This window comes from Mobula hypostoma, chromosome 9 (assembly GCF_963921235.1).
Source record: "Mobula hypostoma chromosome 9, sMobHyp1.1, whole genome shotgun sequence".
NCBI lineage: Eukaryota > Metazoa > Chordata > Chondrichthyes > Myliobatiformes > Myliobatidae > Mobula > Mobula hypostoma.
This window is the reverse complement of record NC_086105.1, coordinates 57,586,097-57,606,242: the sequence shown is the minus strand read 5'-3', so window position 1 is coordinate 57,606,242 and position 20,146 is coordinate 57,586,097. Positions and strand designations below refer to the sequence as shown.

Genomic DNA, 20,146 nt, shown 5'->3' with positions numbered 1-20,146 from the left:
TCCAGTCCTCTGAAACCATGCCAGAATCCATTGATTCTTGAAGGATCATTACTATTGCCTTCAATATCTTCAGCGACCTCCTTCAAAGCCCTGGAGTGTACAGCAGCTGATTCAGGTGACTTCCCTAACTTCAGTTTGGCAAGCACCTCCTCCCTAGTAATGGGAACTTCACTGACTTCTACCCCCTGTCAGTCTTGAACTTCCAACATACTGTTAGTATCTTCCACAGAGAAGACTAATACAAAATAATTATTCAGTTCATCTGCCATTTCCTTGTCACCCATTACCACCATCATTTTCCAGTGGTCCAATATCTACTCTTGCTTCTCTTTTACACTTTATAAATCTGAAGAAATTTTAGTGTTCTCTTTAATATTATTGGTTAGCTAACTTTTGTATTCCTTCTTTACAATCTTAATGATTTTCTTCATTGTCTTCTGTTGATTTTCAAAAGCTTCCCCATCCTCTAACTTCCTGCTAATGTTGCTCTAATATATGCAACATACATCAAAGTTGCCGGTGAACGCAGCAGGCCAAGCAGCATCTATAGGAAGAGGCGCAGTCGACTGCGCCTCTTCCTATAGATGCTGCTTGGCCCGCTGCGTTCACCAGCAACTTTGATGTATGTTGCTTGAATTTCCAGCATCTGCAGAATTCCTGTTGTTTGCTCTAATATATGCCCACTCTTTGGTTTTTATGATGGATTTGACTTCTCTTTATAGCCACAGTTATGTCATCCTGCCTTTAAAATACTTCTTCTTTGGTATGCATCTATCCTGGGCTTTCGGAATTGCTCCCAGAAATTCCAGCCATTGCTGCTCCATCCCTGCTAGGTGTTCCCTTCCAGTCCATTTTGGCCAGCCCCTTTCTCATGTCTCTGCAATTCCCTTTACTCCACTGTAATATTGATACATCTGACTTTAGCTTCTCCCTTTCAAATTGCAGGGTGAATTCTATCATATTATGATCACTGTCTCCTAAGTGTTCCTTTACTTTAAGCTCTCTAATTAACTCCAGTTCAATGTACAACACCCAATCCAGAATAGTATTCCCCCTGGTGGACTCAACCACAAGCTGTTCTATCAAGCCATCTCATAGGCATTCTGCATATTCCCCCTCTTGGGATCCAGCACCAACCCGTTTTTTTTTCCAATCTACCTGCACATTGAAAACCCCATAACCATTGTTACATTGGCCTTATGACATGCGTTTTCTATCTCACGTTGTAATTTGTAGACCACATATTTGATACTGTTTGGAGATCTGTACATATAGTGCCCATAAAAAGTTTTCACTCCCCCTTAGAAGTTTTCATGTTTTATATTTTTACAACATTAAATCACAGTGGATCTAATTTGGCTTTTTTTGACACTGATCAACAGAAAAAGATATTTTCGTGTTAATGTGAAAACAGATCTCTACAAAGTGATCTAAATGAATTACAAATATAAAACACAAAATAATTGATTGCATAATTACTCACCCCCTTCATGTCAGTATTTAGTAGATGCACCTTTGGCAGCAATTACAGCCTTGAGTCTATGTGGATAGGTCTCTATCAGCTTTGTACATCTGGACACTGCAAATTTTCCCCATGTTTCTTTACAAAGTTGATCAAGCTCTGTCAGATTGCATGGGGACCATGAGTGAACAGCCCTTTTCAAGTCCACAAATTCTCAATTGGATTGAGGTTTGGACTCTGATTTGGCCACTCCATGACATTAACTTTGTTGTTTTTAAACCATTTCTGTGTAGTTTTGGCTTTATACTTGAGGTCATTGCCTTGCTGGAAAACAAACCTTCTCCCAAGTCACAGTTCTCTTGCAGACTGCATCAGATTTCCCTGTATTTTGCTGCATTCATTTTACCCTCTACATTTACAAGCCTTCCAGGCCTGCTGCAGTGAAGTATCCCCACAGCGTCTTGCCCTCACCACCATGCTTCATGGTAGGGATGATGTGTTTTTGATGATGTGCAGTGTTTGGCTTACGCCAAGCATAACGTTTAGTCTGATGGCCAAAAAGCTCAATCTTGGTTTCATCAGACCTTTTTCTGCTGGCATTAGTCTCTCCCACAGGCCTTCCAGCAAACTCTAGCTGAAATTTCATGTGAGGTTTTTTTCAACAGTGGCCTTCTCTTTATCACTCTCCCATAAAGCTACGACTAGTGAAGCACCTGGGCAACAGTTTTTGTATGCGCAGTCTCTCCCATCTCAGCCACCGAAGCTTGTAACTCCTCCAGAGTTGACCTCCCTCACTAGTCTCCTTCTTGCACGGTCACTCAGTTTTTGAGGATGTCCTGCCCTACAGCTGTGCCATATCCTTTCCATTTCTTGATTAACTTAACTGTACCTCAAAGGATATTTAGTGACTTGGAAATTTTCTTTTATCCATCTTCTGACTTGTGCTTTTCAATAACCTTTTCGTGGAGCTGCTTCGAGTGCTCCTTTGTTTTCGTGGTGTAGTTTTTGCCAGGGCACTGACTCACCAGCAGTTGGACCTTCCAGGTACAGGTGTATTTTTACCACAATCTATTGAAACACATTGACTGCACACAGGTCTCCAAAAACAGATCTCCATTTAACTAATTATGTGACTTCTAAAACCAATTGGCTGCACCAGTAATGATTTGGTGTATCATATTAAGGGGGAGGAGGGTGAATACTTCAGCAATCATTTTTTTTTGTGCTATATATTTGTGATTAACTTAGATCACTTTGTAGAGATCTGTTTTCACTTTGACACGAAAGAGTCTGTAAGCCTCAGGCTCAGCCAGCACGTGTTCGTCTGGGGGAAGGAAACTCCTGGCCCCGCCAAACTGAGAAATCTCGTTCACGTGGATCCCGCGTGATAGGCTGCCCGGTTACAAACCCGCGCCGCAAAATATCAGACAGTACACCATATGCAATTAAATGATTGAGCTTTATAAATCTTAATCTGAATATAGTAAAGGGTTAGTAAAGAAAATAAAAAGAAAAAGGGCCCATTTTAAGAGAAAAGTCAAAAGCGCACGGTGGAGCTTACAAATGCGGCCATTCATCAACCATTTTCTGTAGATCAGTGTCAAAAAAAAACAAATTAAATCCACTGTGATTCAATGTTGCAAAACATTAAAACATTTGAACTTTCAAGGCAAGTGAATACTTTTTATAGGCACTGTAACTCCCATCAGGGTCTTTCTATCCTTGCAGTATTTTTTGCTCTACCCACATTGATTCTACACATTCAGGTTCTATGTCACCTCTTTCTAATTATACAATTTCATTTTTTACCAACAGAGGCACACCAAGCTCTCTGTCTACCTGCTTGTCCTTTCACTATGATGTATGCACTTGAACATCAGCTATAATCTTCTTTTAGATTATGAAGACACGTAGTCCCCTTTCATTGTCATTTAGTAATGCATGCATTAAGAAGTGATACATTATTTCCTCCGGTGTGATATCACAAAACACAGGACAAACCAAGACTGAAAAAACTGACAAAACCACATAATTATACATATAGTCACAAACAGTGTAACAATACCATAACTTGTTGAAGAAGTCCATGAGCACAGTAAAGTTCGAAGTTTCTCAAATGTCCCACATCCAACGCAGACGGGAGAGGGAAGGAAGAAAAATTCTCCTTGCCATGCCGACCACAATCCGACTCTGAGTCATCCAAAAACTTCGAGCTCTGATCAGCTCTCCGAACACTGAGTACTGAGCGGCATCTCTGCCAAACGATTCGACCTCCTTCTCGGTCGCCAAAAGCAGGCAAGGCCGGGGATTTTGAGGCCTACCCTCCGAAAGATTCCCGAACACACAGTAACGACAGCAGCAAACGAGTGTTTCAGAAATTTCTCCAGATGTTCCTCTGTGCTTTCACGTCCATTCTCCATCAAATCAGAATTGTCCACGGCCCCTATTTAACAGATACGACATAATTTTTCACCGGAGAGCTGTGCATGCGCGGTGCGCTGCCATCTTCTCCTCCCGCCATGATTCAGTAATGCCTACAATGTCACACATGCCAATCTCTAACTTTACTGCAATCTGCAAATGCATTGTGTGCACTCAAATATAACCTTCAGTCCTGTATATATTACTTTTTTTGATTTTGTCCCCCTTTTACATTGCAACACATCCTGTTGACTGCAGCTTGACCTGTTATCAGCCTCTCCTTAATAGAAGTCTCATTACATACTGCCTGCATTTATAAACTAACTACCCATCCTTAGCACTATCAGTCCAGTTCCCAACCACCTGCCTAATTAGTTTAAATCTTCTCAAGCAGCTCAAGTAAACCTGACCACAAAAGTGTTGTTCCCCTGTCGGGTTCAAGTGTAACCCTTCCCTTTCGTGCATGTCCTACCTTCCCCAGAAGAGATCCTAATGGTCCAGAAGTCTGAACCCCTGTCCCTCTGCGCCTATTCCTTAGCCAAACATTCATCTGTCAAATCTTCCTATTCTTTCCCTCACTAGCGTGTGGCACAGAGAGAAGTCCAGAAATTACTACCCTGCAAGTCCGGCTTTTCAGCTTTCTACCTAGCCCCCTAAAATATTTTTTCAGGACCTCTTCACCTTTCCTACCTATGTCACTGGTGCCGCTATGCACCAAGACTTCCGGCTGCTCACCCTCGCCCTTTAGAATGCTGTGGGCCTGATCAGAGATGTCCCTGACTCTGCACCTGAGAGGCAACATACCATCTGGGTGGCTCTATCACATTCATGGAATCTCATCTCCATTCCTCTCATTACGGAATCTCCTATCACTACTGCGTCCTCTTCACCTCTCTTCTCTTTTAAGCAGCAGCTGCAGACTCAGTGCCAGAGACCCGGTTAATGCCCCCCCCCCGTAGGTCGTCCCCCTCAACGGTATCTGAAGTGGTATTCTTATGATTGATGGGAACAACCACAGGAACTAGTTAACCATTTCCCTCCCTTCTCCTGACAATCACCCAGTTACCTGCCTCCTGCAACCTAGGGGTGACAACCTCCCTGTAGCTCCTATTTATCATTTCCTCAGTCTCTCATATGAGCCGAAGGTCACTGGGCTGCAGCTCCAGTTCCTCAACACATTCCCTGAGGAGCTGCAACTCGGTGCTCCTGGTGCGGATGTGGTTATGTGTGAGGCTGACGGTCTCCCAGAATTCCCACATCTCACACATAGAACAAAATACTGCCCCTGGAGCCATTCTCGCTGCACTAAGTGTGCCCTAACAGATGAGAAATGAAGAATAAAGAAGTAGAAGAAGAATCTAACTAGATATTTACCTCACCCCAAGCCTAACTTGCCTAAGCCTGATGAGCAAAAGCCACTCCAGCACTGACCCGCTCACACAGTGGCCGGTCCACTTGCCCCTGCCTTATCTTTATTTGCCCCTTCTAATGAATTCCACTCACTGATTGGGCACATTCCAACTCTGAAAACTGCTGCAAAGTGCTGCTTTATTAAATTTTAGCTGTGGACCTAAATGAAATCACCACTTTTTCTCATGCTGCCGCTCACTGATAGGGGGTGGCAGTCCGACTCCCCAAATCTCCGTGAAGTGCTGTCTTTTTTAATCTTCAGCTGCAAACCTAAATTAATTCACCTCTTCTTTTCGTGCTAATGCTCACTGCTAAGGCGCAGTCCTACTCTGAGAGGAGAATGGAGAGGACAGGGTAGTGGTGAGGATAAACAGCAGTGAGATCTGGGGGAACATTGAGGACGGGGGATGTGGGAATAGTGGGGGGAGGGTTGGGTGAAGATGGAGACAGAGAGTGGGGGGGTCAGTAACAAGAGGTGTAAATGCCAGAGTCCAGGAGCCTTTGGAGCATGGAACTCTGGATAAGGCAGAGCTGATGGGCAACTAGAACCAGATGGTTGGGGGTGGTTGTTGGTGAGTAAAAGAATTGGATAATGGGGGGTGGAATAGAAGGAGCATGTAAAAAGGATGTTAAAAGGACCTAAGTGAATGACAAAGAAGGCATGCGGGACTGGTTGTGGATGATATGAAGTTTCAAAATTCATTGTTCATACTTCAGCTTAAACCAGATCAAAACACAAGGTGTCAATCTTCAAGTTTCTTTCCCTTCCACATTTGCTCTCGAGATCAGGCCTTCTCTTTCAGGGCATTCCGGGACATCTCTGTCTCCATGTTTCAGAAGACAATCTATTGACATTGACAACAATTACACCTCCTCCCATCCGACCTCCTTTAAAGGACATCTTCCCTTTTGCTCAGTTTCTCTGTCTCTGTCCCACCTGTTCTCAAGATGGGCAATGCCATTCCAGGACATATGAAATATATTCCGTTGTTTGGAAATGGGGATTCCTCTGAATGTTGTTGATGGGGGCCTAACCTATATCTCTATATTACATCCTTCTTTTCTTGCTCCACTTCTTCCAGACAGGATAGCAATAGAGTTCCTTTGCTCATTCCCAAACACCACATGCAGCGTATCATCCTTCATTATTTTAACACAATCCCACCACCAGCCCCTTCCCCATCCCTTTCTGCTTTCCACAGGGAACCCCCTCTGCAATTTCCTGGTCTGCTCATCCCTTCCCACACGTCCCTGACCCCAGGCACTCTTGTCTGCACCTCCTCCCTCACTGTCATCCAGGGACTTAAACTGTCCTTCCAAAGGTTTGCCTGCACCTCTTCCAAACCTTTCCACTACACTGAGTGCTCTTAGTGTAACCTGCTTTACATCGGTAAGACCAAACACAGACTGCTTGCCGCTTTGACAGGCATCTACCTTCTGTCCACAATAGCCACCAGAAGCACATGGTTGCCAGCTATTTCATAAATGCAAGATTTTCTGCAGATGCTGGAAATGTAGAGTAAGACACACAAAATGCTTGAGGAGCTCAGCAGGTCAGGCAGCATCCACGGCTGAGACATTGCCTCTTCTTTCTCCTCCATAGATTCTGCCTAACTTGCTGAGTTCCTCCAGCATTTTGTGTGTTGCCAGCAATTTCAGCTCCCCTTCTGATACCCACAACAACATGTTGGTCCTCGACCTCCTCTACTGCCAAGCCGAAGCAGAGGACAAACTAGAGGAACAGCACCTCCTATGTTAACATGGTCAGCTGCAATATACTATAGTACCATAAAATCTCCAATTTTAGAGAATCCACTCTCCTTCTATCCATTTATCACTCCTCCAGATATATCCATGCTGTCTTGCACAACCCCTTCTTTCTAGACTCTGGTATGTAAACCCAGGAGAAGATATTCATCTCTGGCCACTCAGGTGAAAAGGGTGTGAGAAAATTAATTGAGGGTTTCACTCAAAGAGAATAGGCAGGAGGTGAGAGCAACCAGTGAGTGATACCCCTAGAAGTCACCAAAGTAAAGATTCTCACTTCTACTGCTCTCTGGTGGGCAGGTTTCAAGCCAGCCCCACTGTACTCTGCCATGCGGTAGCAGAAAAAAGTACGACATTGCTTCCTGCAAAGAAGGAACATTCTAGGTCAACCTCAGTCTTACTCCCACAATTTTGGAATGACTTTTATTTAACATTAAGCATGGCCCACCCTGCCAGGTTTGGCACGTTGCACTAAGATGGAAGGAAAGCAGTGCACCTTCAGGTTCAGCTTTTTCTGAGAACAGAAAGATTGCAATTGAAGGCAGGAGGAAAGTTTAATTGCCTGTGCTCTGTGTGAAATATAAGAATCAGCCTACTGTTTTACAGACTTTAAACTGTGCGCTTCTGTTCTTTCCAGGATTAGCAGAACTTGGCACAATGTGTGATCCATATCGCAGTTGCTCCATCAGTGAGGAGAATGGACTGAGCACAGCTTTCACTATAGCACATGAGCTTGGGCACGTGTAAGTATGGAGCACTGTTCCTCATCAGGACGAGAGCCAGTGATCAGATACTGGAATCCCACAGCTGAATCTGATCTGGGCAATTTTCTGACATGATATTCGGTTCCTCGAAATAACATTTCTTTGAGCCTGGTTTTCTATGGATGCCTGGATTTATTCTAATCCTGAACATGCACATCTGCCAGATTCCAGGTTCATAACCTTTTGATCTTCTCTGTTTAACTTGGAATGTATTGGTCTTATTTTTGTGAACTTTTAGATACTGCCAACATCTCGTGCCCACAATACTCAGCAGAACACAGAACATAGCTAAACAGATCATACCAAGCAACAAGGCAACAGAAGTGAAGCAAGGTCTCTTCCTTCCGAAACACATGCAAACACCCACACACATACACAGTCACCCAATCCCAGGACAGGCCAGCTTCATTTCCCAGCCTCCAGAACACTCATGAATTCACTGACACCTTCCTCCAAACATCTTAAAATATCGTGCTCTTGTGTTATCCATTTCTGCCTGGGAAAAATTTGCTGGCTGACCACTCCGTCTATGCCTCTGTCAAGTCACCTGTCATCTTCCTTTGTTCCTGATTCCCTCAACCTAACCTCATAAGAGATGCTCTCTAATCCAGGTAGTATCTTGATAAACCTTCTCTGTACCCTTTATAAAGCTTCCACATCATTGCAAGCTGAACACAATATTCCAAGTGTGGTCTAACCGAGGTTTTACAGAGCTGCAACATTACCTCGTGGCTCCTAAACTCAAGGCCAGGACAATATTCATCTTCTTACCTGGCAGCTTAGAGGGATCTCTGGACCAGGACCCCAGGATCCTTCCTCCTCCACACTGCCAAAAATCCTGCCATTAACCCTGTGCACTGCCTTTAAGTTTGACCTTCCAGAGTGTATGACTTCACATTTTTCTGGATTAAACTCCATCTTCCACTTCTCACCCCAGTTCTTCATCATAACATATCAGTGCCCGTTTGAAATGTATGACAACAACAACACCAAACTTCGTGTCATCCTCAAACTGACTTACCCGCTCTTCCGTCTGACACATAAAAATCACAAAGAACAGGAGTTCCAGAACAATCCCCGCAGAACTACCCTCTGCCTTCCATGGGCAAGCTAATTTTGAATCCATGCAGCCAAGTTTCTCTGGATCCCGTGCCTCCAGACCTTCTGTACGAGTCTACCATCTCACTGGGTGAGATTCATTTGCATTGTGCTAAGCACTGTGATGGTAGCTGATTAAGTGGTTCACACAATGCTTTACAGAACCGGGTTTCATTCTTGCCATTGCCCATAAGAACTCTGTACATTCTCCCTGTGACCATGTGTGTTTCCTCCATGTGCTCCAGTTCCCTTTCACAGTCCAAAGTCGCACCAGTTGGTGGATTAATTCGTCATTATAAATTGTCCCATGATTAGGCAAGGGTTAAATTGGGAGACTGCTGGGCAGTGCAGCTGGAAGAGCCTATTCCACACTCTATCTCCATAATAAATAAGTAAATAATGCTTCTTTTGATGTGTAAGGTGTTGCTACTAGTAAAGACAAGTCAATGCAAACTGAAAAGTAAAATCTGAGCCAAAGTGGAGATGGGCAGAAATGTCCAGCTCCAATATGCACAGAAAGGGTGAATTGCCTCAAGGTGAGTATTTAAATATTGAGTCCATAAGGCTGCAGTGTTCTCAGATGGAGATGAGGTGTTGTCCCAAGCTTGCATTGGGCCTCAATGTTCCCAGATGAAGATGAGGTGTTGTCCCAAGCTTGCATTGGGCCTCAATGTTCCCAGATGGAGATGAGGTGTTGTCCCAAGCTTGCATTGGGCCTCAATGTTCCCAGATGAAGATGAGGTGTTGTCCCAAGCTTGCATTGGGCCTCAATGTTCCCAGATGGAGATGAGGTGTTGTCCCAAGCTTGCATTGGGCCTCAATGTTCCCAGATGAAGATGAGGTGTTGTCCCAAGCTTGCATTGGGCCTCAATGTTCCCAGATGAAGATGAGGTGTTGTCCCAAGCTTGCATTGGGCCTCAATGTTCCCAGATGAAGATGAGGTGTTGTCCCGAGCTTGCATTGGGCCTCAATATTCCCAGATGAAGATGAGGTGTTGTTCTGAGCTTGCATTGGGCCTCAATATTCCCAGATGAAGATGAGGTGTTGTTCTGAGCTTGCATTGGGCCTCAATATTCCCAGATGAAGATGAGGTGTTGTCCCAAGCTTGCATTGGGCCTCAATATTCCCAGATGAAGATGAGGTGTTATTCTGAGCTTGCATTGGGCCTCAATATTCCCAGATGGAGATGAGGTGTTGTTCAAAGCTTGCACTGGGCCTCATTGCAGTGCATTGCAGGAGGTCACAGAGAGAATGGGCAGAATGGGAGTGGATTGCAAACTAAAGTAACAGGGAACTTGAGGCTCAGAGGTACCCCACTGACCTGAAAATAAATGATCCACAAATTGGATTGAAAAGCAGGTATGACAGTGCCTCCACTTTTGTAGAAGTTTGCATAGGTTCAAAATATCACCTACAATTTTGACAAATTTCTACAGTTGAAAGTATCCAAACTGGTTGCATCATGGCCAGATATGGAATCCCCACACTCAAGAATGGGATGGAAAAGAAAGCATAGACCCTAGTCTATCAAAAGCAAGGACATCCCCACCATTAAGCACATACATCAGCACTCCCACGAGAAAGCAGTATCCATCATCAAGGACAGCCCCCCCCCCAAACATCCAGACCATACTCACTTATTATTACTACCATCGGGTCCATATCGCAAGAATCAGGAGCAGTGATTTCCCTAACAAGAGAAAATCTGCAGATGCTGGAAATCTGAACAACACACGTAAAATACTGGAGGAACTCAGTAGGCCAGGCAGCATCCATGGAAAAAAGTACAGTCGACGTTTCAGGCCAAAACCCTTTGGCATGACTATGATTTCCCTACAAAATTCAGGGTCATGAAACTGTGTGGATACTTACAGACTCACTTTCAATAATTCCACAACTCAAATCTAGATTTTTTTTTTAGATTATGAGAACACTCAGTCCTCTTTTATTGTCATTTAGAAATGCATACATGCATTAAGAAATGATACCATGTTTCTCCGGAGTGATATCCCAGAAAACAGGACAAACTAAAGACTAACACTGACAGACCACATAATTATAACATATAGTTACAGCAGTGCAAAGCAATACCATAATTTGATGAAGAACAAACCATGAGCACGGTAAAAAAAAGTCTCAAAGTCCCCGAGTCGATCGACTCCCGAGTCCAAAAGGGAGAAACTCCCTGCCATAAACCTCCAGGCACCGTCAACTTGCTGATGCCTTAGAAGCAGCCGACCACAGCCGACACTAAGTCCGTCCGTCCGAAACTTCGAGCCTCCAACCAGCCCCTCCGATACAGCCTCCCAAGCGCCATCCTCTGCTGAGCGCCTTCGACCTAGCCCTGGCCGCTGAAACAAGCAAAGCTGAGGATTCGGGGCCTTCTGCTCCGGAGATTCTGGTTACCACACAGTAGCAGCGTCAGCGAAGCTGGCATTTCAGAAGTTTTCTAGATGTTCCTCTGTACTCTCACATCCGTCTCAATCAAATCAGAATTGTGTACGGTCCCCTACTTGACAGATTACAGATATCATTCACCGGAGAGGCCGCACGCTCTGCCGTCGCGCCGCCATCTTCTCCTCCTCAAATATATTGTATGCAAATATCTTTTGCACATTGGTTGTTTGTCAGAAACACAAGAAATTCTGCAGATACTGGAAGTCCAAAGCAACAAACACAAAATGCTGGAGGAACTCAGCAGGTCAGGCAGCATCTATGGAAAACATTTTGAGCTTGCTGAGTTCCTCCACCATTTTGTGTGGGTTGTTTGTCAGTCTTTGTTTTTGTATAGTTTTTCATAAATTGTGTTGTATTTCTTTATTTTCCTGTAAATACCTGTTAGAAAATGAATCTCAAGGTAATATATGGTAACATATGCAAACTTTGATAATAAAGTTACTTTGACTTTGAAGAGGGGAATTCTGACTGCAGTTCAGTGGATCAGAAGAAGTGCAAGTGAATGGCTGCTTGCCATAGAAAGTCTGTTCCCTGGATGGTGGCAAGGGAATAGGTGAATAGACAGGTGATGCATCTCCTCCATGACCATAAGGCAGCAAGTGGTATTGAACCAAGGAATTGCAAAGAAATGCTGGAAGTGGAGGGGAAGCCATGCCAGATGGTGGGATCTTGTTGGAGATGATAAAGACTGTGAGTGATGATCCATTGAAAGTGGAGGCTTGAAGGATGGAAGGTGAGGAGGGGGGGAACACAGTATTTGCTCTGTCCAGGAGTTCAGAGCAGATGAGCAGGAAACAGATGAGATGTGGTCACAAATTCTGCCTTGTGCGGTTGAATGAATGTCATTGTTCATGAAGAGATTTCAGAGGCACCTGTACAGAATATCTTTTCATTGGTCAACGGTAACAGAGGCAACCTGAGAATGGAGGCATTGGTGAAGAAGTTCCTGACCTGTTTAGTTCCTTCAACATTTTGTGTGTTTTGCCAAAATTTGGCAGTTTCAAATATACCCTAATCTAAAATGAATTTCTACCTCTGGACTTTTTAGAGGCTAGACAGAATAAAATAATTGCATCAGAAATATGCTTATCATTCCTACCCTTATAAAGATTGGTATTGGTTTAAGATTCTCAAATATACGAAGATACAATGAAAAGCTTGCCTTGCATACTGTTCATACAGATCAAAATCATTGCACAGTGCATTGATTGAACGAGGTAAAACAATAGCAAAATGCAGAATAAAGTGTAACAGCTACAGAGAAAGTGCAGTGAAAGTGAACAATAAGGTGCAAGATTATGGAGAGGTAGATTGTGAGGTCAAGAGTGCATTTTATTGTACAAAAGGTCTGTTCAAAAGACTTATAACAGTAGGACAGAAGAGGTCCTTGAACCTGGATTAGCACTTTCCGACTAGAATAACAATTAAAGTTATTTGTACTGGTCTATATTTTAGCATTTAATGAAATATGTGCATGCTTACCCTAAGTATGTTAACCGTTTCTCCCATTGTTCAACCTGTTTGACATGCAATGAATTGTTGAAATTTCAGGTTCAACATGCCTCATGATGACAGCATCAAATGCAAAGAGGCTGGAGTGAAGCATCAGTATCATGTTATGGCTCCAGCCTTGAACTACCACACCAACCCCTGGACGTGGTCAAAGTGCAGCCGCAAGTACATCACTGAGTTTCTAGAGTAAGTTTATTTTGTTGACTTCCCGCACCTTCCTATGCGTGAGTGTTGGACCAGACAAGGTATTGTTTAAGGCAGACCTGAGCAAATGCAGCAAACTCAGGTTCAAGGGAAAGTGCTTACGCTGCAGTTCTGGGGGCTCGGAGGTGGCTGGTGAGATGGCCCTTGGAACCTGCAGCCTCTGCCCATGGTGAGCCAGGAGGTGTTTGGTGTTATGGAGAGATTGGGGGGTGTTGGACTTGCGATTCCAGTACCTCCTTCTCTAATTTTGAGTTGCCAGAAGCCAATGGTGACTGGCAGGCTTGCCTCTAGACCCTCAAAGCGAACACCAGCTCCACTTTCTGGCAAGGGGTGGACAGAGCAATGGAGTTCTCAATATCTCCATGAAAAATTAGGACCCCGTTGTTTAACCATTTGTTGTCAGCAGTACCTGGCACTGCCTCGGGGGTTTCACTTATCAGCAAGCAATGGATTTAATACTGACAAAGTCATTTCTGCTGCATGTTTTTTCAGAGAAAGAAAGTATCGTAGGCAACATGGTGAACTTTGGTTGCTATGAGGCAGATTGGTGAGCACCACCCATCTTTGAAAGCTTCTTTTCAGGATGGGAAATGTCATTTGTAATTAGATTTTCCTCAGACGTGACCCTTTGATCCTTTCCCTAAGCTCTGTCAGTTGTGAACCTTTTACAAAAGCACTCCATGTGAATGAGTGGAACCCAGCATCATTTCATTCCTGTCAGGTCAGTGCCGGGCTGCTTTGTGGCACTTCAGCTACACAAGAACTGAAGTGAGTATTTGAAGTTCAGTAAAGAAAATCAGATGGGAGGAAAATGTTGTGAGCCAACCACTGAGCCGGCTGCCTGTCAGCTATGGTGCTCTGCAGCAGTGTTGCAGGAGGTGGCACCAGTTTGTGAAAGGGGTAAGGGGTGGTACCCTTCTGGCATACTGCACCTCTCATGGAGTGAGTGTGAGGCTGGGCAATGCCAATGTAGGAATGACTGCTCTTGAGTGTGGGGAATCAGATAACCTGCAATCGTCAACTTCTCGCTCTATCTCGGTGGAAGGCGTGGACTGACAAGGAACTCTGGGGCCGTACCATGCTGCTGTTGTGCCTCAGGGTACTCTTGACATGCTGTGCCCCAGCTCTACCCACCCTATGTTTATGTTAACTCCCAACATCTAACCTCCCAAACCTCAAATCTGAGAATGCTGCTGTGTGCTCCTCGACCTCTCTATAGTGAGTGGTGAGCGACTGCGTGGGCTGGGTTACACACACAGCAACCATTCTTCCTTATGCTTTGGTCAGGTGTTTCATGTCTTGTCAAGGTCAGTATCATGTACCAAAATGTACTGAGCTATGAGTACAATGAAAATGCAGCAGTACAGGCACGTTGGTACAGACCAATCACAGCCAGTAGGTTTGCAGACAGCACTAAAATACAATATCGTAGATAGAGAAGAAAGTTATCAAGAATTACAGTGAGATCTTGATCATTTGGGTCAGCGAACTGAGGAACAGTAAATGGAGTTTAATTCAGACCAATGCCAACAGTTACAACTTGTAACGATGAATCAAGTTAGGATTTTTACGTTGAACAGACGGTCCAAGGTCCTGTTGTAGAACAGAAGGACCTCAGAGTACTGGTGCATTGTTTCCTTAAAAGGTAGACAGGGTGATGGAGAAAACTTTAGGCACTCGGGCATTCATTAATCAGGATGTTGACTATAGAAGTTGGGAAGTTATATTATGATTGTATAAAATGTTGGAGAGGTCACACTTATAGAAAAATAGAAACATAGAAAATAGGTGCAGGAGTAGGCCATTCGGCCCTTCGAGCCTGCACCGCCATTTATTATGATCATGGCTGATCATCCAACTCAGAACCCTGCACCAGCCTTCCCTCTATACCCCCTGACCCCCGTAGCCACAAGGGCCATATCTAACTCGCTCTTAAATATAGCCAAAGAACTGGCCTCAACTGTTTCCTGTGGCAGAGAATTCCACAGATTCACCACTCTCTGTGTGAAGAAGTTTTTCCTAATCTCAGTCCTAAAAGGCTTCCCCTTTATCCTCAAACTGTGACCTCTCGTTCTGGACTTCCCCAACATCAGGAACAATCTTCCTGCATCTAGCCTGTCCAATCCCTTTAGGATTTTATACGTTTCAATCAGATCTCCCCTCAATCTTCTAAATTCCAACAAGTACAAGCCCAGTTCATCCAGTCTCTCTTCATATGAAAGTCCTGCCATCCCAGGAATCAATCTGGTGAACCTTCTTTGTACTCCCTCTATGGCAAGGATGTCTTTCCTCAGATTAGGGGACCAAAACTGCACACAATACTCCAGGTGTGGTCTCACCAAGGCCTTGTACAACTGCAGCAGTACCTCCCTGCTCCTGTACTCGAATCCTCTCGCTATAAATGCCAGCATACCATTCGCCTTTTTCACCGCCTGCTGTACCTGCATGCCCACTTTCAATGACTGGTGTATAATGACACCCAGGTCTCGTTGCACCTCCCCTTTTCCTAATCGGCCACCATTCAGATAATAATCTGTTTTCCTATTTTTGCCACCAAAGTGGATAACTTCACATTTATCCACATTAAATTGCATCTGTCATGAATTTGCCCACTCACCCAACCTATCCAAGTCACCCTGCATCCTCTTAGCATCCTCCTCACAGCTAACACTGCCGCCCAGCTTCGTGTCATCCGCAAACTTGGAGATGCAGCATTTAATTCCCTCATCCAAGTCATTAATATATATTGTAAACAACTGGGGTCCCAGCACTGAGCCTTGCGGTACCCCACTAGTCACTGCCTGCCATTTTGAAAAGGTCCCGTTTATTCCCACTCTTTGCTTCCTGTCTGCTAACCAATTCTCTATCCACATCAATACCTTACCTCCAATAGCGTGTGCTTTAAGTTTGCACACTAATCTCCTGTGTGGGACCTTGTCAAAAGCCTTTTGAAAATCCAAATATACCACATCCACTGGTTCTCCCCTATCCACTCTACTGGTTACATCCTCAAAAAATACTTGAAGTATTGTGTTTGAATTGCGGGACTGAGTTGCTGGGAGAGTTTGGTCAAGGTGGCCTTTACTCCTTGGAACATAGGAGACTGAGAGGTGATCTCACAGAGGTGTATACAATCAACAGAGACATATGGGCATAGGGTGAATACACTCAGTCTTTTTTTCCCAGGGATAGGGAAACAAAACTAGAAGACATTGTTTCAAGGTTAGAGGTTTGATTATAACTTGAAGGCAAGATTTTTACACAGTGAGTGGTAGATGTAAGGAACTAGCTGCCAGAGAAACTGGCTAATATATTCAAAAAGTATGTGGGCAGATATATGAATGATAAGAGATTAGGGATATGTGGAAAATGGATTAGTTTGAATAAACTCTTGGTTGGCATGGACAGGTATGGTCTGAAGGGCTTTTTTTTTAAACTCTACTGCGACGTTTTCCACAGATTGCCCTGACTTCCCACTAATATTAACCATTTCAGGAGAGTGCAGGATGTTCCATTCATTCCTGTGGAACTTTATCTTAGGCAGGTAATTCTCAGTTGCATAAAATGTAAGGTGGCCTGTGAGGAGTTAGCAGGGAGGTCAAAAGAAATAGAAATTCTAATGAAAGACAATGGATGATCAGACACAGACTTGAAGCTGCCATCACCATACTTGGGGTGACTAACTTCCAAGGGACACTACTTGTGGTGTGGAGGGTGTCTACTGTGCAGATACAAATTGTCTACTAATATCTTTTATAAACATACCAGTTCTCACAGCAATCCTGACTATACCTCTTCCCACTCTGTTTCCTGTAAAAATGCCATCACCTTTTCTCAGGTCATTCATCTCCACTACATCAATTCCCAGATTGAGGCTTCCCTTTCCAGAACATCAGAGATGTTTTCCTTCTTCAGAAAAATAGGGTTACCCTTCCTCCACCATTGAAACTGCCCTCACCTGACTCCCTTCCATTTCCCGGTCATTTGTGCTCACCCCATCTTCCTGCCACAACAGTGATCGAGTTCCTCTTGTCCTTACCTACCACCCCATGAGTTTCCGCGTCCAACACATCATTCTCCACAACTTCCGCCATCTTCAGTGGGACCCTACCACCAACCTTTCCCCTACTATCCACTTTCCATAGGGATCACCCACTATGATTCCCTTGTCCACTCGTCCTCTCCACTAATCTCCCTCCCTGCAAGCAATAGAAGTGTTGCACCTACCCATTCGCCTCCTCCCTCACCTCCATTTGAGGCCCCAAATGGTCCTTTCAGGTGAGGCAACACTTCACTTGCAAATCCGTTGGGCTCATCTACTGTATCCAATGCTCTCTATGTGACATCCGCCAAACTGGTGAGACCTGACATAGATTAGGTCACTGATTTGTTGAGCACATTCACTCCATCTGGAAAAAGCAGAATTTCCTGATGGCCAAACATTATAATTCCTATTCCCATTTCCATTCCAACATGTCAGTTCATGGCCTCCTTTTCTGCCACAATGAGGACACTCTCAGGTTGGATGAGCAACAACTTTTATTCCATCCAGGTATCTTGATGGCATGACATCAGTTTTGCCAACTTCAAATCATTTTCCCCTTCCCCTTCCCTCTTCTTTTCCCTACTGTAGCTCCCCTTTACTTCTTCTCCTCACCTGCCTATTACCTCCCCTTGTGTCCGACTTTCCCGTTCTCCCATGGATCACTAACCTCTCCTATCAGATTCCTTCTTCTCAGGTCCTTTCCCTTTCCACCCATCACCTCCCAGCTCCTTACTTCATCTCCCCCTCCCCCACCCACCTGGTTTCACCTTCTAGCTTGTACCCCTTCCTATTCTCGCATCTTCTTCCTTCCTTTCTGGTCCTGATGAAGGATCTCGACCTGAAATGTTGTTTATTCATTTCCATAGATTCTGCCTGACCTGCTGAGTAACTCCAGCATTTTGTGTGTGTTGTTCTGGATTTCTAGCATCTGCAGAATTTCTTGGTGAGGACATGGATGTACTGAGGACCTATAAGTACCCGGGGGTGTACCTGGATGACAGACTTGAGTAGAGCACCAACACAGAGGCTGTGTACAAGGGCCAGAGTCGCCACTACTTCCTGAGGAGACTGAGGTCGTTTGGAGTATGCAGGCCTCTCCTTCACATGTTCTACCAGTCTGTTGTCACCAGTACAATCTTGTTGGTGTACTGGGGCAGTGGCATCAACACAGATGATGCCAACTAGCTCAATAAACTGAATAGAAAGGCAGGTTCTGTTAGAGGAGTCAAACTGGACACACTGGAGGCTGTGGTAGAACAAAGGATGCTACGGAAAATGCTGGCAATTCTGGGAAATGTTTCTCTCCCTCTGCATGCACCTTGGCAAAACAGAGGAGCATTTTCAGTAACAGACTTAGACTAAGACAACTGTGTTGCTCCAAAGAGTACTATATGAGGTTATCCTTACCTCAACCATTAGGCTCTATAATGAGTCAACCTATAGCTGGGGAAGTGATGACCCCTCCATCCTGTTAGACTGTTTGAGGTAAATTATTTTTTATTCTTCCTTACTGCTTTTCTAATATTTGTATATCTGTGCATTTGTAACGCCACTGTGACACTGTAATTTCCTTTGGGACCAATGAAGTATCTATCTATCTTGTGTTTATCTGCAATAGATTGTAGTGACTTTGGGCTGAGAAGTCCCAACCATTTGGGCTTCCCCAGCTGGCAGTGCCCTGCTGGTCTACCATCTGCACCCTCTCCTCAGCCAGGAGATGTATCAGCCTCTCTGCAAACTTATTGTGCTGGAACCCCCCTGAGCATGTAGTTCCATGGGAGTATCTTCACCAAGTACAACTTCTGTTCAAGAAGATCCACTGCATCTTCTCAAGAACAAGCTAGAGCTTTTCTCTTTGGATTGACGGAGGATCAGAGGCAACTTGAGAGAGGTGTACAAAATGATGAGAGGCTTAAATAGAGTGCCTTTTTCATAGGGTGGCAATGGCTGATATGACAGGACATGTTCTTAAGGAGATTAGAGGACAGTATAGGTGGATGTCAGAGGTAGGATTTTAACATGGGGAGTGGTGAGTGCATGGAATGCATTGCCAGGGATAGTGGCAGAGGCAGATACATTAGGGCATTTAAGAAACTCTTAGATAGGCACATGGGTGAAAGAAAAATGGAGGGTTATGGTCTATGTGAGAGGGAAGGGTTAGATTGATCTTAGAGTAGTTACAACATCATGATTGGAGGAAGGTTTTGGGGTGTCAGAGGTAGGTTTTTTATACAGAGAATGGTAAGTACATGGAACACACTATTGGGGGTGGTGGTAGAGGCCGATACATTAGGGACATTTAAGAGACTCTTAGATAGGCATAGGGATGAAAGAAAAATGAAGGATTATGTGAGGGAAGGGTTAGATCGATCTTGGAGTTGGTTAAGAGGTTGGCACAACATTGTGGGCCAAAGAACCTGTATTGTGCTGTAGTGTCGTATGTTCTATGTTCAAACTGATTTAGACTTTTTTTTATTGAAAAAAGGGTGGAAGCTCCCAAAATCGTGATTTCACTTATATTAGTGGGAATTGTTTGTACAGCAGGTTGTCTTCTTTGGATACTGTCAGGAGTTAATAGTCGCATGTAAGTTCATTAGAGGCTGGCATGCATCAATCAGCCATTTAGCAGAATTTTACAGTGGGTTCTTCAACCTAGGCTGTATGGGGTCTTCTACTGCACAAAGTGTTGATGATTGTCCTATCCTCCAATCATCCACTGGGTTCTGCGGAAAGAAGGCTTCATTGGGGACTAGCTGCGAATGGTAACCCGGCATCCACTCCAAGCTTTCTCTCTGTCAGCACTCAGGTTGTGACTTAACGGATCTTTCCTGTGTCCTTCTAGCACGGGTTATGGAGAATGCCTACTTGATGAGCCTGTAGCGCGGAGCTATGACTTGCCAGCCCAGCTACCTGGTCAAATCTACAACGCAAACAAGCAGTGTGAACTGATGTTCGGAGCAGGATCACAAGTGTGCCCCTACATGGTGAGCTAATTAGCAACCTTCC

At 44.4% G+C, this 20,146-nt stretch overlaps 1 protein-coding gene across 3 annotated transcripts in view; it reads left to right on the top strand.

Moving 5' to 3' along the window:
• The window catches only part of LOC134351744 (A disintegrin and metalloproteinase with thrombospondin motifs 20-like), a 697,549-nt gene that overhangs the window by 246,714 nt on the left and 430,689 nt on the right, over positions 1-20,146 (top strand). For all 3 annotated transcript variants that reach the window (XM_063058346.1, XM_063058347.1, XM_063058349.1), the window contains 3 exons: positions 7,698-7,803; positions 12,931-13,077; positions 19,983-20,124. In XM_063058346.1, the coding sequence (XP_062914416.1) occupies positions 7,698-7,803; positions 12,931-13,077; positions 19,983-20,124 (395 nt within the window). The remainder of the gene's footprint in view (positions 1-7,697; positions 7,804-12,930; positions 13,078-19,982; positions 20,125-20,146) is intronic.